The 17,845-nt window shown below is 33.1% G+C and overlaps 1 protein-coding gene across 1 annotated transcript; it reads right to left on the bottom strand.

Annotated features, from left to right (window-relative positions):
* Positions 1 to 444: 444 nt before the first annotated feature.
* On the bottom strand, positions 445 to 17,468 carry LOC119836030 (plasma kallikrein-like). The gene is made up of 6 exons (XM_038361202.1): positions 17,135 to 17,468; positions 4,252 to 4,361; positions 3,518 to 3,624; positions 3,033 to 3,172; positions 2,114 to 2,841; positions 445 to 689 (listed from the first exon to the last, which is right to left on the bottom strand). The coding sequence occupies exons 1-6, from the start codon at positions 17,229 to 17,231 to the stop codon at positions 522 to 524; spliced, it is 1,350 nt and encodes a 449-aa protein (XP_038217130.1). The 5' UTR covers positions 17,232 to 17,468; the 3' UTR covers positions 445 to 521.
* Between the last annotated feature and the right edge of the window lie 377 nt (positions 17,469 to 17,845).

Below are 17,845 nucleotides of genomic sequence, written 5' to 3'. Positions count from 1 at the left end.
GCATTTATTTTATACTGTATAAGGTTCATTTTATTTTATTTTTTTGTTTTTTTATTTTTTTTTTATTTTTTTTTTATGTCATAGCGGGCAACTGAGCTGGTGGTTCGCCTGATGGTAAGCGATCACCACCGCCCATGAACATTCGCAAAGGTTGGGCCTCTGCGAATGCGCTGCCCGCTTTTTTGGGATAAGGGAAAAGGAATGGATTAACGACTGGAAAGAAGGAATGGACTGGGACGGGTGAGGAAAAGGAAACGAGCCTCCGGGTTCATTTTATTTTTTAAATTTAACACAATTTTCAATTATCAAATTTGCAATCATATCTACAACTGCTAGTTCATACTAAGGCAATTGTACTGATATTTTCTTGTCTTTACAACGTACCAAATCCAGCTAAATAATACATATTTTTATCCTGCTAAATATTATTAACATTTCATGTTATCCATAGATCTTTCACGTGGCATTATTTTGAAACCATGTAGTATGCCGTGAAATAGTTGTAGTTGTTATTTGCTAGTCTAGCTCGCATATATATGAGCATAGATCCAGGACACGTAATGCGCCACGTTGGTGTACACGTCGGGCACGCCTCGCCGCGCGCAGCCCGAGCCGAAGGACGTGAGCCCCCGGAGCTCCCAGCGCCCGCCGCCGCCGGTGCGGCACTGCAGCGGCCCTCCGCTGTCGCCCTTCAACAGATCAACTCAAACTCAATTTCATACTTTAAACTTTTACATTGTTGTATACTTTTACATGTTAAGGAATGTTATGAATGGTCATTTTAAACGTAGCTATGTATTAACATATAATTATAATTATGTAAATAATATTATAAAGTGGAATGGTTTGTGTTTAATTCATAATGAAACAACTGAAAAACATTATCAATTTTATAATTTTTAAAATTTTTCCATTAGAAAGCATGTAGCCTTACCGACCAGCACATTCTATATTTAATTCCAATAACAAATGTTTTTCAAATAACTGTTCATCTAATCCAAGCGCAGTATACATAAAAAAGTCGATGAGTAATCCACAAAATCAAAAATCATTAAAATTTGTTCAGCCGTTCTAAAGTTACAATTGGTACAATTTCCAATAAGAAGGAAACTATAGGAGATATAAGACTATATAAGACTGGTGGTACCATGACTATTTTAAGCGCTTCAAAAATAAGTCACATTAGAGTTTAACTGTTCGATACAACAAAAGTCAGCAATTAGTTTAAATATTGAAATTGAACAGGCGATTAAAAAAATTCATTTATCATTATCAACAGTCGCGATCAAATGATTGAAACACAAGCTATCGACATAAGCCAGTCGCGAACAAGCAACCGATTTGAGATAAGATTCATCTAAGCATTCCGACTGTAGAAAGTCTCTTTGATATTTGGGAATCAATTAGGGGTCATATTCAATTGCTACACAAATTGTATTAGGAATGGAAGGTACTGCGTTTCATTTGTATTTAGTACTTTCAAGAATTATTGAAATGTAAAAAAGGCCTTTGTTATGCTATTATTGAGGATATTTACTATTGTTAAGAAATAATATTTAGTGCTAATTGATATATGATAAAAATCATCCTTAAAAACAAATAAATATTTGCTATTTTAAAGTGCCTTATTACATTTTGTATTTACTAACTTCGTTATATACCACAATGTAACATCTATTTATGATCTACATGGTAAAAAATAAGTATTTGGTTAATGTAAGTAAAAATGAACTTTGTCTCTGTGTTAAATTTCGATTAAAAAGCGACGTATGAATTGTCATTAAGATTCTAGTATTGACTATTTTACAGTACCTGCAGAAATATAGTATGCTATCTATATTTGACCGCCTCCTTGGTACAGTGGTTAACGCGAGAGCGTAGAACCGAGGGGTCCTGTTCAATTCCCGGTGGGAACGCACAAAAAAAATGTCTCGGTCTGGCAGGACACAGAAGGTTCAACACCTACTTGTCCGTAAAGGAAATCGATCAGTGAAACAGATGTACATCATCTGTATCCCCATACTCCAAAAGGGGACACGGGACTTCACATTTTTTATCTATATTTACGATGTATTTATCAAAAATTTCTAATAATTTAGAATTTTCAACTTACCACACACGCTCCTGTAGTACCATCCGTGCTGCCTGCGCAAAGATGTCCTTCATTGAGCGGCAAAGTGAGTGAATATTTATCTCTACACAGAGTTAAGGGCAGTATCGGAACCTCAGCCTCCAACAGCACATCAGTTAGTGTCCCATTTGTTTGCTCCCTCCCCCACCCTGTTGTATAACACTCGTCCTTTTCATCTATACCATTGTTATCGTCTATAAACGGATCTATTTCTTCACCGAACATTAATTTTTTATCACTCCTATCTATACTTTTATCACTAGTTACCATTTCATCTAAATTTTCATAGCTTTCATCATTTTTACCATTTCTATAATTTGGTTCCCTATCATCTATTTTTGTTTTAATTAGTTTTATCACGCTATCTAATGTGGCACTGTCATAAATGATATCTCTGTTATCATCGCTTCTCTTTTCATCTGTCTTCCTCTCTGTCTGTTCGTTTGCCACTCTGACATTGTATTTCATGTTTTTATGTTTTTTAGAAAACGCTGAGAACACGTTTTTTGTTAAATTGTTAAGTTTTTCTAGATATTTGTTCGCCGTATCGGGGTTGGGTCTAGGTTTAGGTTTTCGTTTTTCTGGCTTAGTGTAGTGTGTGCTTCGTTCGGTGTTGTGGTTGGTAACTATGGGTTCAAAGGGTGGAAGGCAGATAGTGCGTATTCGGCTCCCCGGGCTCACATCGGCTGGTCTTGTTAGCTTCATTAATGCTGAAATGACCAAAATGAAACATGATAAGTAGATCCTCTTTTGCAAATTGTGTTAATATTTTTAACAGCTAATTTCTTAAAAATCAACGAGGACTATATAAGAACTTGTATAAGGACTAGCAATACAACAAAAAGACACTTTACCCACTAAGGAATAGGACAATACATTTAAAACAAAAACCAAGACTCACCAATATCATGCTGGTAGTTATGAAAGCGGTGATGAAGCACGATCCTCTCAACAGGGAGGTAGGCGCCGCGCTGCTCAGCTCGGTCCCACTCGCCGAGCACTGCTGTCCACAGCGCTGGCACCGGCAGATTGAATAACTCGCTGGAATGATATTTAGTCTTAAAGAAGTGGATCTTAATACTGTGGAAGAGGTCACTTTAAGCGGGTGTAGCAATTGTTTACTGTTTTCTTGGATACATACATTTATTAAAATCATAAGCATAACTTTAAATAGATATGAAGCAGGAACACGAATATACCATCTATTATGTGCTTTACATATTGGGGTAATTATATTTTCGCTTCAATTCAGATAATTGTCAAATTATAAATGTTTTGTTATTTTATCTGCCAAAAATGCTATTGCTTTAATGCTCTAGAAATATAATACTATTTCTACAGTACCATTAACAAAAATTCAATTACAGATTGTGAAATTATAGTTACTTGTGAATGCAGTGAGCGGTGGTCAATAACCACATGGGATGTATGAGGACTCCGCCGCACCAGTGACCGATCAGACCGTAGTTAGGGTGGAGCAGCTGGAGGGATACCTGGAACATCATATTTATATGTATTTTTGTAACGTATTTAATCGATGGATATGTCACCGTAAAATTTTAAACATCATAGTTAGATTGTAATGTGTCTACAAAGCGTGATAGACATAGGGCTAACAATTAAATGCATTCTTTTTTAAATTATGATATATCGATGTGAAACTGATCTTTTGTGAAATGGACGTTCAATGTGATGGTTTTGTTAGGTTCGATTTATTAAAAAAATGCTCAGAAGTAGAATTTGTCAACTTGCTTACCTGACTGAAGTTTGGGAAAAGTAAACTCTTAGCATAATACACAACTGCGATGTGTAAACATTGTAGTGTAATGAATAATAATGTGTTAAATTGTAAACAAATGTTAAAAAATCACAGATTCTCGGATTACAATATCGCGAGTTCTCTAGCGATCTTACAATCTTTTACGGCGACAAATATCCAAATGTGGGTGCTTCGTTTATAACTTATATATACAAAATTTAAGCTAAAATTTAAATAAAAACAAAGGATAGGTTTTTCAAGGGAAGTAGAGTAGAAAAGTCGATAACTATTAAACATTGATTAAATTCCAGGGAAGCAATAATTATTTTAGCCCATAAAGTGTAAAAATATTGACAACTACCTGCCAAGGCCAAGCTCCTCTCTTGGACTCCCTTCCCTTGATGATTCTTAATTGACCCGCAGATCTTTCGCGAGGTTGCCTCGTGTGCCTACGAAGTGGTACGCCACATTCTGAAATTATGATAAGAATATAAATTTGATAAACACGCTTGTATGATATTTCGAATATTTTCTACTTTAAAATTGTAATATCAGCTCTGTTTATACTTCACTACGCCACTATCACGCCGTCTATGTGCCTGTTACTTAGATGTTTAAAATTACGCAACAGATTTTGATGTTTTTTTTTTAATAGATAGAGCAATTCAACAGGAAGGATTATATGTATACCATGTATTATTAAATAAATTAAATACAACAAGCTTTACCGGGTAGCTATATTATAATGCCAAAGTATCTTGGTTAGTTTGTCCTTCCTTCCCATGGAAACGGAGCGATTTTGGGATATGATTTTCTGTGCGAAGACGGTTGGCGGGCTAGAGAGTAACATAGGCATAGGCATAGGCTTGTTATCTCATTGTAATGAGAATTCCCTTTAACTTTGGAGGACGCTGACGGAAATCTAGTTTATTGTAAAAGTAATTATTAAAAAAAAAATATTATTATAAAAGTTATTATTATTAAGTACGTACTCGGTAACAACAAGTCTAGATTGTGTAGCGCTATCAGCTGTTCGCTAGGAACCAAGTAACATCCGCACACGTCATTCACTTTCCCTATCTTTGCATATGCAAACAGGCTATTAGGAAATAGATATGGCAACACTGTTCACGCGACGTCACGCTCGCTGATGATAGCTATCTGATGTATTTCCCGTATTATAATCATTTCCACGTGCTTTTCCGACAGTTTTCTTTATAGTAGGCGACGCGCGACGTTTCTTACGCTTTATACATACGTTTTTTAACGCAATTAGGAGGGTAAACGAAGTGTCGTTGGGAGTATATTTTGGAGTGGATTGAATCTTGAAATTATATTTATAATAGTATTTAAAAAGTTTTCATATATAATAAATAACTAATGCATTTGTTCATCTACCAGCTGGAGTCCAAGGTTCCGTGGTACTCGCAGGGTACCCGTGTAATGCCGTTCATATGTGACTTACTAACACACATACATCGTTACAAATGCAAAAGTGACACATGTCACTCTCTACCCTCCCTAATATCCCGTTGCGACTTGAAAGAAAAACAATCAAACACATTTTCGCATTTATAATATAACTACTAGCAAGAATCAGTAGGAACTTTTGACGTATGAATCGTCAGATATTTAAAATTTTACAATACATCAAATAGTACACTTTATAGTCATGTTTCTAAGTTATTTACGTGAAGATTTGAATATGAAAAGACACTTATTTGTTATATACTCAGCATCTTTTTCCGTCTATAAATCACGATAGTATTTCCTTCATCACATAAATCTCGCTTAACAGTTCTATTTACCTCAAGTAACAATACTGTACAGTGTACATTCCTTACTCCTTTCCCTGATTTATGTAACCGATTGCGCAATTTGTCAAGGAACATTTATCATATAATTGATATTCAACACGCCCTTAGTAAATATGACTGTTACGGCGCACCGGTTTCACTTTTCTGCAAATATTTGCATTTTGCTTGGCGACTGTTCAATTTTTATGCAATAGATTGGCGTATTGAAGTGCTATAATAATAAATGTGAAGAGCCTTCAATAAAACAAAGATAGTTTTTTGGGTAAAGATAAAAATGTTTATAAGTTTCTACATAGTTTTACTAGCAGTTAATTGATCGTAGTAATTAGTATTCGATTTTTATTAAAATTGATTTGATTTTCGAATTCATTCACATATTAAATATTAAAAAATAAATATAGGAATTAAGATTTTTTTAACTATTTTTAAAAACCTATAAGAAAATACTAAATTAAAAATAAATTCATTATATATAAAATATTATTTCTTTAACAAATAAGACTATAGAATACTTTATGGGGATAAAATCACACCTCTTGTCAAATCAAAGACAATTCTATAGATTAAGTGAAAATCAGAGACAAAACCTAGCTTTTGTTAAAGGTCAAACACAAAGAGGACAAATGTATTAAGTAATAGCCTATTTGAATAATGTATGTCTGTGAATATGGTAATGGTATGTGCACGTTGCATTACAAGTAACAATTGAAGACATATCACCGCACTGGAAGTCTATGGTACTGGAAATTAAAACTCAATTACATTATCACTTCTGCTGGTATTACCAAATATAACTGGGATATAAATAAATTAAATGTAATATATGTTATTCAGTAAAGATATGGCAATCTAATGGGAGAACGATAAAAATCGGCCAAAAATAATTGAGGTAGATGAACACAAACAAAAATCAACGCAGTGTTTAGAATAATACTTTAGATTACTGACGTTTTTAAACGATGTTACCAAAGACGATGGTAATCGCTACGCAATTTGACTGTCTTTTTTTTTATATAAGCTATCGGCTACTGAAAATGGATTAAATGTTTATAAGATAACGTATTTCTTCTGTCAAATTTGATATATGGGAAACACAGGAAAGAAAAACTATGTTTTAAGGTTAGATTTCTAGACCACATACAAGTTGTATTTGACTGCGACAAGTGATCTATCGTCATATATTGTTTCTTTATGTTTTAGTACGGAATTAAACTGATTTTCAAATGGATATAACAGACAAGTTCATAACAAAAGGTTTTTAAATTGTGGATTTTATAAAAAAAAAAAAACAAAAAAAAAAACATTTATTTAATGAAAAATCATTCATAATGGTAGAATCCCTGAATAAGTATTTAAGGTTAAATAGATCTCGGTTCCAGTTCATTCGACATCAGAATAATATTAATCGATATCAAAGTTTCAACGAAGTAGAAAACACTCTTGTGATTTTTTTGTCATTTATGTGAATTACGATAGGCTAACTTTCTTCGCCGCAAAAAATATTACGTGACGCCATTGCTTACCGGAGCCGCCATTTGACCACTCAATTAGTATTTTTGTTATTTGACGTAATCGTTAGTTTTTTATTCTGCAAGTTAATACGAAATATTGAAGTTAATGTGTCAGTTAACTGACTTATGCTAAGCTATGTTATTGCGCAATTCCTCCGTTGGGTGAAGCCATTAACAAAGAGAAGAAGAAGCTATGTTGTTAATAAAAATGTTTTAACGGATATCTTACATATTGTAAACTAGCTGCGCCCCGCGGTTTCACTCGCGTAAATCCGTATCCCGTAGGAATATCGGAATAAAAAGTTGCCTATATGTTATTCTAGTTGTTCAGCTATCTACGTACCAAATTTCCTTACAATCGGTACAGAAGTTTTTGCGTGAACGATCAACAAACACACACACATCCTTACAAACTTTCGCATTTATAATATTAGTAGGATAAATAAATTATTTAACTAGGAACTTAATCATCACACTCCAACCAACATTCACAGCTGTTCTCTCCGGCTTTGCCCGTGGTATATACCAGTCATTCAGTGAAGTAGCTTTCTAATGGTGAAAGAAGTTTTGAAATCCACCCAGTGGATTTTGCATGAAATCGTTACAAACATACAGAATTATAAAAGCTTCCTCTCTATAATATTAGTATAGATACACAAAGAAACTTATAATATTCGGCAGTGATCCTAGCTCATCGATCTAATTCTTCACACTTAAACTGAATCGACTTGGATAAATTTATTACTAAGATAGCTTAAAATATGAGAAAGGATCAACAAAGAATAGGTTGCTTTTTTGACACGCGGGCGAATCCGCTTACGGAAAGCTGAAAGTGAATAAAGAAAAATCGTCAGACTTAATGAAGTACATACACGTAACATTGTATGTTTTAATAAATGCAAGAATACTCCTCGTATCTCGATTACACAAGAATCGTAACTCTAAATATTCGTTCCCATAAAATGCTTGAACCTAACCGCATAGATTACATCAGCAGACATTTCTGACCACACTGAACGTTATGGCGACCACTCCGGTCGTGGTTATATAATTTTATTGACCATTATTAAGGCCATATCGATTTGCGAAACTATTGTTATGGTTTATTTGAGGAATTAAATTCAGCAGGCCAGCGGGCGGTGAACAAACGTTTTAATTTTGAGATACGACAACGAGGAACGGATGAATATGATTTTGTATGGAAGAAACTTAAATAATGGAAAATCGGTCAAGTACGAGTTGTGTCATGTTACTTAGTGTCCATTCGAATAATGTAAAGATTACAGCAAAAAATTGGTCACCAAACCACTTTGTGACCGTACCAAACGTTGATAATGTCGATTTCTCTACAGCTGTAATAAAAATACAGCCTGCTTACCTGGATGGACAGACAGATGGACAAAGAAAAAATAGTCGTAGTAATAACCCCCAATAGAGTCGATATCCAAAGGGTAGCGATTTACCCTTTGGAAAAGGGTTTTTTTCAAACGGATCATGTTTGAATAAAAACATAATAAATTAGACATAGACAGAGGCATTGACATACACTTATTCATTAACAAAAAAGACAAAACACTGAACATTGTACAGGAAATAAGAAAAAACATAAACACAGACACGACAATTTAAAAAGAAAAGTAAATAACGTAAAATCTAAATTAGGTTGCTGTTGTGTGTTATGGCTTTGTGTAAATTAAATGTAATAATAACGCACTCCCGTTCTTAGATCCGATATGTTGTTCGGATGGTTGCAAAGTCACCAGCTTCTATTTCAGATTTTTTATTCAAGCACTAATTGATAATCTAGATCGAGCGTAGATAGTGCTGTATCTCAATGCAAAATTTAATTTCACATGGATTGCTATCAATTCGTCATATCATGGCAACTAAATTGAGATGCTCGATAACCAATATAGTATTGATTGATTGTTAATTTGATTGAAGTTTATCCTGTTTCACTTTCGTATATTACAGCATAGTTTTATATTATCTGTGGTATACGTATAAATTATTTCTCATCGATTCTAGACAAGTACCTATTATATACATTCCAACAATAAAAATATATATTGCAGTTATATTTGTATACGTATGTTAACAAGAAATATATGATAATAATAATAATAAGTAACAATTATTAATTATTCTTGAAATCTATACGACTATCCTACACAACTGAGGGATATATAAATTTAAATGTTAGTTATCACTGTTACTTCCTTATCCATTACCGAGTTCATAACAGTTGAAATAGCTATCGTGGGTTTCAAAACATTTATACTAATGTAGCTTTACCGTTACAGCATCTTGGTAAAACAATATTTAAATGGATACTAGATACGAGAATTCATTTCTTCCGTCTTTTAACTTTGTCATAGCGCACACTTGCCGCACACATAAAGCCCGCCAGAGTCGTTGTGTAACGCATACAAAAACTAATGGCATATAATTATTTCCTTGTGCATTGAACGTGGACGTTCTCACATCGCCGCGACTTGCGGTCACAAACCTCATCAAGATCGCATCAGCCGTTCCTAATGATTTCACTTTCTCTGGTCCATTGTGCGGATGAATGATATTTTTTATCCGTAGTGGTATTTATGGTTTGCAGGACTCGCGATGGGAAAGTTTAGACAGCCATAAAATGAAGGCAAATTTCAAAACAACGGGTTCAAACTTGTTAAATAGACCCAAAAATTAATAAACCCAAATTCAAAATTGTTCATTTTAACACTTTAATTTTACAAGTAATTATCAACAGTTCGAAAGGTCGCTTCTACCTGAAAGATCGGAAAGTAAATCGTTAGTTACTCTTCAGAGCATATAGGTAGAATTATCTAAATGTATTAGCCACGTTAATCATATTTATGAAAAATGTAAATCATATGTAAATAATGAAGAAGATTTATAAGTTTACATAATAAAGAAATTCTAAAACAAAACTTTTTGATATTAGCTTTAAACATTAACCACGAATCGTTAAAATAATGCTGAGTCTGTTTTTTTATTGCAGGAAGCAATTGAGCAGAGTTATCACCTGATGGTGATCAGCGTCGCCCATATGCACCCACAATGCGAGGGACATCGCGAGTGTGTTGCCGGCCTTTTAAACAGTAATAAGCTCTCTTCTTGAAGTCCCTTAGTCGTACCCGTTTGGGAACACAGAATGAGGACTTTTCATTTTACTTAATTAAGGAACGTTCAATTATCATGGAATTTCGAATACTGTCCAGTTATATCTATACGTGAAAATTATAGGAGGATATTGTATTATGATGCCTAAAGGAAACATTACTTCTTAGATTATATCCGGTAGGACAGGATTGAAAGAAGATAAAACTTAAAATATAATAACATTAATGTCTTTCATATTTTATCTTGAATGCTCATTACGTTTACCAATAAAAATGATATGAAAATATACTTTCATTTATAATGTCTGTTCTTGCATATTTGAAAATTCGAGGTTAATAGTTATCCATACTGTCCACTGGCGATAATTTAAAAGTAATAAAATTGAACTTTCATATCCGTATCGATTGTATCGCTTTAATGAGAGCAATTAGCCGCCAGCTTCTGGTCGAGATTGCATCTCGTATAATTCGTGTCATCTTTGATCTTATTGTCGATGATATTCGTAGGTAGAGAGCTGGCGAAGAAATGTCGTTCCTTTTCTGTTTTTTTTAGCTGTTTAAAACAATATGGTCCTGATTTAATTATACCGGTTGCTTCTGTTATATGGTTATATAAGGGTCGACTGTGTACTTACTTTAATTCATTAACAGAATTTGCATAGAATAAGATTATAATTATACATATTAATCATCAGCCTATATATGTTCCCAATGCAGTTCTCTCCTACGAAGGATCAGGCCATAAAGGCCGCTGGCTTAGTGCGGTGCGGGCAGATGTCACATGTCGTCGAACTTTTGATTCTTCGATATTTATTACCGTTTATATAATGTAATTTATTCATAATGCGCAAGTAAAGCTCTAGATATCTACCCTAAATTTGATATTTGAATCAACATTGCTGAAAAGCCCGCTGTACCAACGATGACTAAGCTCATCCTAGTAATCCTGCTAATATTATGAATGCGAAAGTTTGTAAGGATGTGTGTGTTTGTTGCTCTTTTACGCAAAAACTACTGGATCGATTGCAATGAAATTTGGTACGAAGACAGCTGGACAACCGGAATAACATGTAGGCAACTTTTTATCCCGACATTCCTACGGGAATCCGCGGGGCGCAGCGCGTTTGCCATAAACTGAGAAAACGTAAACTTCTATGGAACATTGTAGCACGCTTCGGTCAGAGTTCAGACCTAGCGCCGTTTTTCCTAACATTAAGGCAGAAAGTAAAAGGAGCGAGCGAACTGAACGAGAAGGTCTCCAATCACCATTTGTAAGTCATTCACTTGTCATAATTCGTTTTTAATGTGCTTTCCGCGGCGCGTGCGCTCATTTGTACGTTATATTAATGGATATGTAATGCGCTGACGCATGTCATAATTCGTTCTAAGGCTAAGTGAAATTTACAGGATTAGGCATAGATTTAGATTTAATACTTGCTTTTGGCTGTGAGTTTGTCCTCGTGTAGGTACTGCGTGATATATGCATATTTTTATCCTTTTTTTATACTAACAGTTCCAATTATAGTACCAAAAGTTTAAAAATTACATTAAATTCATCATTTTATCCCTATCATATATTTATTCATTACGTTATTACCATTTGCTAGATTGTTCTCGAAACATTAATGAAAAGTTTCATAATCCTTCAGATCCATTTAATTCAATAATAAACAACTTTACCATTACATTAAATTTAGTACGGAAAACCACTTCAATAACATCAAATTTAATCTTACAAAGTAAATGAAGAAGTTATTATAATGTACAAAAATCTCTCTGTACAATCAATCGTGAATTCTTGTCAAATCACCATCATCATTTCGTGTACCATCTTTGCGTAATCGTCAAATCTTTCACCATAATGCACTTATTATTTCCATTACATTCCATTCATTATCCCGATTGCTTGATGCAAGAATTTTGTATGACGCAACGCTATGGCTAGAGTGATGTAATCCATGGTGGATTGTATAAGAATTACTTGTGAGACCTCCACCTCCTAGACTATAATGGAATGCTTAAAATGTGATAATGTTAGTATTAATTCTAATTATATAAAAGCTACTTTATAAAGTAGTATAAAAACAAGTCCGAAGATTTCTACTTTGAATTCAATTTGTCATATCTCTTTTATTAACTGGCTTTGTTGTAGTTAGGAAAGAAATAAGAGTATATACTTGCGTGTTTAAAGTGCTTATTTGATTACTTTAATGTTTCCCAGATTTTCATGTTTTGGATGTACAAAACATTATGATGTCAAATGTTCCTTTCAGAAACTTGAAAATTACTACTCAGAGCAAAAGATCGGAATTTTAATTTAATAAGGATATTTAAGGGCATCATTTACCGCAGAATCAATTTGATCGTCGTAATATGTCCTTATTATATCCACTCTTACATTATTGTCGCGAATCTAACGTCACCTCATACTAAAATCAATTAAGTTTTTACGGTATACACCAAAGCTCCTTCATAATCGGATAAACACATGACAATGGACACAATCAATTATCTCACATTGTTACATACAATTGCGAATGATAAATGAATAATCTAATTGAATACAGAAGCTGTATAAGCTAATTTCCCGCCTGGTTGCAATGTCCATCACCAGCCAGGCATCGAACCCGTGACCCTTGATAGTGAAAGCTGAGAAACCGCCATCTAGAATTACCCAGTAATAAAATCGATATATTTCCGTGATTTGATCGCTTGTTATAAAATTGTTTTCTAATAATTACGCAGGCATAGCTAATCTTATCGATTTGCATTGCGAATTCTGCCGAGCTAACCCGCACCTGAAATATCATATATAGCAGTAGCATGCTATAATGCTATTGTGGTTCGTTGGACGAGTGGAGCCGGAGGCCCGTATCCTTTTCCTTACACTTCCTAGTCTAATACTTTATTCCCTTCCTTATCCTTAACTTTTCGATCGTTTCCTTATCCTGTGCATATGTTCATGGGCGGTGGGGATCATTAAGCACCAGGCTAGCTTTTGTCGAATTCAGAAGAAACATTCAATTTAAGATGACCTTCATTTGATTTGTAAAATAGTCGTAGGTAATCATCTCCTGAGATACAAATTGTTTTCTTCGCCAAATTACTTTCATTTATTACAACGAAAAACCATTATATGTATTCAAAAAGTTCGATAAGCATTAAATAACAAAAAATAACCCAATACATATATTCTACATACTATAAAAATCAAAATCTCACATACAATCAATTTCCCGTTGCAACAGAGCCCACGCGATAACTTCCGCAACGACTGTCAACACGTGAAAGTGCATCTAATTCGATTTAACAATCGTCACTATCTTAGAAACTCGATAAATATCTGAAAACTGAGTGCAGACCTGCCGGTCGAGGAATGGTGCCGTCCGCTTGCCTCTGGTTAACGGCACTGAATATTTTATTTTATTGCTAATCAGTGATTAATTGAATGCAAATAATTGTTTAAATGATAAACAGATACAATAATTATAAGTATATATTAAAAACTAGCCTATACGAATCAGTATCCATCTAAATACATTCCCATATAAAATTGTGTAATGGTAGTACAGTGTAAAAGTAGGACAAATAAGGAAACAATTATAATAATTTTTCTACATTAAACATCAATTTTATTTACTCCTACTGTTATATACACAGTCATCAATGAAAGTAAGGAGTTAGTAGGCTTCTACGTAATGTTTGAATAATACGATTAAACAATTAATCGTATTATTCAAACATTCATTTCACATTATAGTATGATCTAATTGTATGCGTTATTTCGTTTTTTATACAACTATTATGTAATGAGTTAGGATTTATCTTTATGCGAATAAGAGTTCAGTTAGTGATTAACATAACTCGAGGAAATTAAATTAGTCTCGCTTTCAGATATTTACGGCATAAATACCTGACTTCGTTTTACTATTATTTAGGTTATATTATGATTTAGATAAATGGTTAAAACATTCGCCATTTCTCACATAGATAATAGGATTATTATTAATTAAAAAAAAAATGAAAACACGCAACCTTAAATTCTTTCTTCTGAGATATCGATACCCAACTGCGTATACGTTCAAATTAATTGAGTTTTGTATCTATTCCATACTAGCTGTTGCCCGCAGCTTCGCCTGCGAGGTCCTAATAAATTTTCAAAGTACAAACTTTCATCGCCAATTTAATCCCCTTGGGAGTAAAATTTATCAAGAAAAAGGATGCCTACGTCCTACGTAAATTTCATCCCGATCCGTCCAGTGGTTTGGGCTGTGCGTTGATAGATCACTATGTCAGTCAGTCAGTCACCATTGAGTTTTATATATACTTGTGTATAATATCTATTAAATTAGAGAAATTAAAGCGCCAAGCGGAATAAAACGGAACGAGAAACTCATCAATACTTCCATTGTAATGTCACGTGCTATTGTAATTGCCGGAACGATTTTTATAATTGTGTTTCTTGGTTCAGCTGGGTGTTTCATAACAAACTGTAACTTTAATTAATATCTGCTAATGTGTGTTATATTGGTTGGAGTTTTTGTGTTTTTTCCCGCTTTTTATTAGCTTCACCTGTATGTTTGTATGTTTGTTTGTAACCGACTTCTTTGGGCGCGATTTTGACCCACTTTAAACGGCCAGATTTCGTTCAAACTTTGTAGATTTATTGAGGACCGATGACAATACACTAATTTGATAAAATTATTCCATTTTTCAATTTGCAAAATATGATTTTTGTTAAAGCGTGTTTTTAGTTTTTTTTAACTATTATATTTTATTTATTATTATTAGTTGGTGTCTCGAACCCCGACCGATTTTGAAGTCCGAGGTCCACCACTGCTTTTACTATTATTGATTACACATTTGTTAATGAATTATTGTTTCTAGGTTGCATAATTATAGCCACAGATAATATAACACAATGCTAGAATGGTTAACGGGTATTTATGCTAACAGTGTTATCTTGAACTTGAAGTATATAGAATTCTCGTTTCACAATATTAGTTACCCTACTCCTCCGTAACGGCTGAATCGATTCTCATGAAATTTTATGTATGTGTGGTGTGGTCTAAGAATCGGCCGAAATCTATATTTCATACCCCTAAATGATAAGAGTAAGGCGGAACAGCGTTTGTCTAGTCAGCTAGCTTATTCATAAAATAGATAATTTTGGAGGTATAACTTTATGTAGGTAAGTAAGTAGTAAGTATCTGTTGTTTTTTGTTTGATGATAATTAAAGTTTGCAAAGGATAACTTTGTTTAGTTTTTTTTATTATAATTTAACGCAAAAATACGGTCAAGCTTTTTGTGGAAAATTGACATCATTCTGTGTAAAATAAAAAAATAAAAATAAAATATATGGCTTTCGATAATAAAGAGATAGATAGAGATAGATTTATATTAAATAACTACACACAGAGAATTTATTAATAATCGTATTTTAAAATGTTAAGTAGTGCATATTAAACAATAGTAATTTTATGTATTGTTGTAATCATTTAGAAGATAAAATAAAATATTGATCCGTTTATTGGTAAAAGACACAGGCGATATGTATTACCCGTATTTAATAACTAGAAATACAATAACATAAATATATCTATGGCACTTTAAATATTGTCGAATTATTTAGATTTTCTACTTAATGTTATTTAAAATAATCCTTTATTAGAATAGAGCCGTGATCGTATTATAATAAATTTTAAATGGGAAGAAAGAAGAGAGAGTCTTTGGTATCAGGCCAATATTATACAATTCTAATGGCTATTGTCCAATCAAGATTATAACAAAAACATGTGTAGCTTATATAATTAAACAGCTTGAAGAAGAATGCAATACAATGATTTTCACGCGTTTAAAAAAATCATTAATCTTTTTCCAAATGTCGGTACACAGGGAAATAATAAAATTAATATTTTTTATTATAATTTCAGAAAAACATTTAATTTCATTACGTTCTTTAAGGGATCAACAAGTCAGAAGTATGCTTGTATAATATTATTTAAATGAAAAAAAAGGTTTCATTGCGTGGTTTTAACATATATTGAAAAAATTCACCAAAACGAACAAAAACCAGTAATGTTAGTACTGTTTTCTAAAACATCAAAGTGAACTGACTCATTCAATTGTCTAGGATAATTGTCTATGCCTAGAGGTGTAGGGTGAAACCCCATTATTTGTGTCCAGCTTAACAAAATAATCGATTTAAATCGATGGATCGCAGCTGTAGCCTATCTCTTTAAATAACATGAAATTACAAAAAAAATAATTGTTAAAACGTATTTGAAAAATAAACTGGTGTAATTTATTAAACAGTCGTATTTTCGTATTTATAAAAACATGACATTTGTAAAAAAAGAAAATTAGGACGCATTTAACCGATATAGAAAAAGACGTAGGCTCTCATTTAATAATGTATTTATTTTTGTATTGTTATTTAAATAGTTGCTTGAGTATTTAAATAAATACTGCATTGATTAACAGGCAAAAGTTCCAGGTATCCTTAGGGCTGAAGAGTTTTTGCGGGAGAAGGTTATAAGTGTCTCTATATTTAAGAGCAAGTTTTAAATTTATTTGATTAAGTACATTAAATAATACAATTTTTATGCGAGAAGAACTTTTCACGCAAAGCAGAATTTGGAAAATCTGTGTTATTTTGAATTATTAAAATTTCACGCTCATAAAAAATTTCTATAGGTAAGAATTATTTTTAGGGAAAACATTACCTATCTGTTTTTTTATTTCCGCACAAAAATTATTGTTGAAATTATGAAAAACTCACCTCGTGGGCTGTAACCGTCACAACTTCGCAAAACATTGAAAAAAATATAAAATATTATCACAGTACCAAAAACACTTGTATACCATTTCACTGCCATATTTACAACACAAAAATGCTACAAGTTCATTATCACATTAATTTTTATAAAAGCAACATTACATCACGGACAATTTGGCGATCACGTTTGCGCGGTAAAAGTGACATTGACGTTTTAGTTTTATTTCGTAATGGCGCGCGAAATTAAGAATAGAAAATGGAATCGATGGTTCGAACCATCCGTGGTTGACGGTATTCGAATTGGAAATGATAGGAAAAAAGGTGCGCGCGCGCATTTGTTATTATTGACTAAGTAGAGTATTTTTACTTTTTTTTCCGTAGTGCCCCGGCGCCTATCCCCACTGGGGAAATATTGTGGTTGCGCTTAACAATTCAGATGTTACCAACCATTTGTTCTGATGCTAATGAATAGAGCAAGCAATGTTTTTCTGGATTATGAAATAATGTAATACAAAGTGCTACGTACTACTTTTAATTAATGACAGTGCCTTACTAAGTAATTAAGTATAGCAAGGTAGCAAGCAATTGTAATGTAATTGTAGCTTATTATGTCTATACTAATATTATAAAGCTAAAGAGTTTGTTTGTTTGGTTGCTAGAACTTCCTATTTTTATGACCTGCTGAAATAAACTGAAAAAAAAAATTTTTTTGAT

Source organism: Zerene cesonia, chromosome 3, assembly GCF_012273895.1.
Source record: "Zerene cesonia ecotype Mississippi chromosome 3, Zerene_cesonia_1.1, whole genome shotgun sequence".
Classification (NCBI taxonomy): Eukaryota; Metazoa; Arthropoda; class Insecta; order Lepidoptera; family Pieridae; genus Zerene; species Zerene cesonia.
The sequence above is the reverse complement of the archived record's forward strand: the minus strand, read 5'-3'. Positions and strand labels throughout refer to the sequence as shown.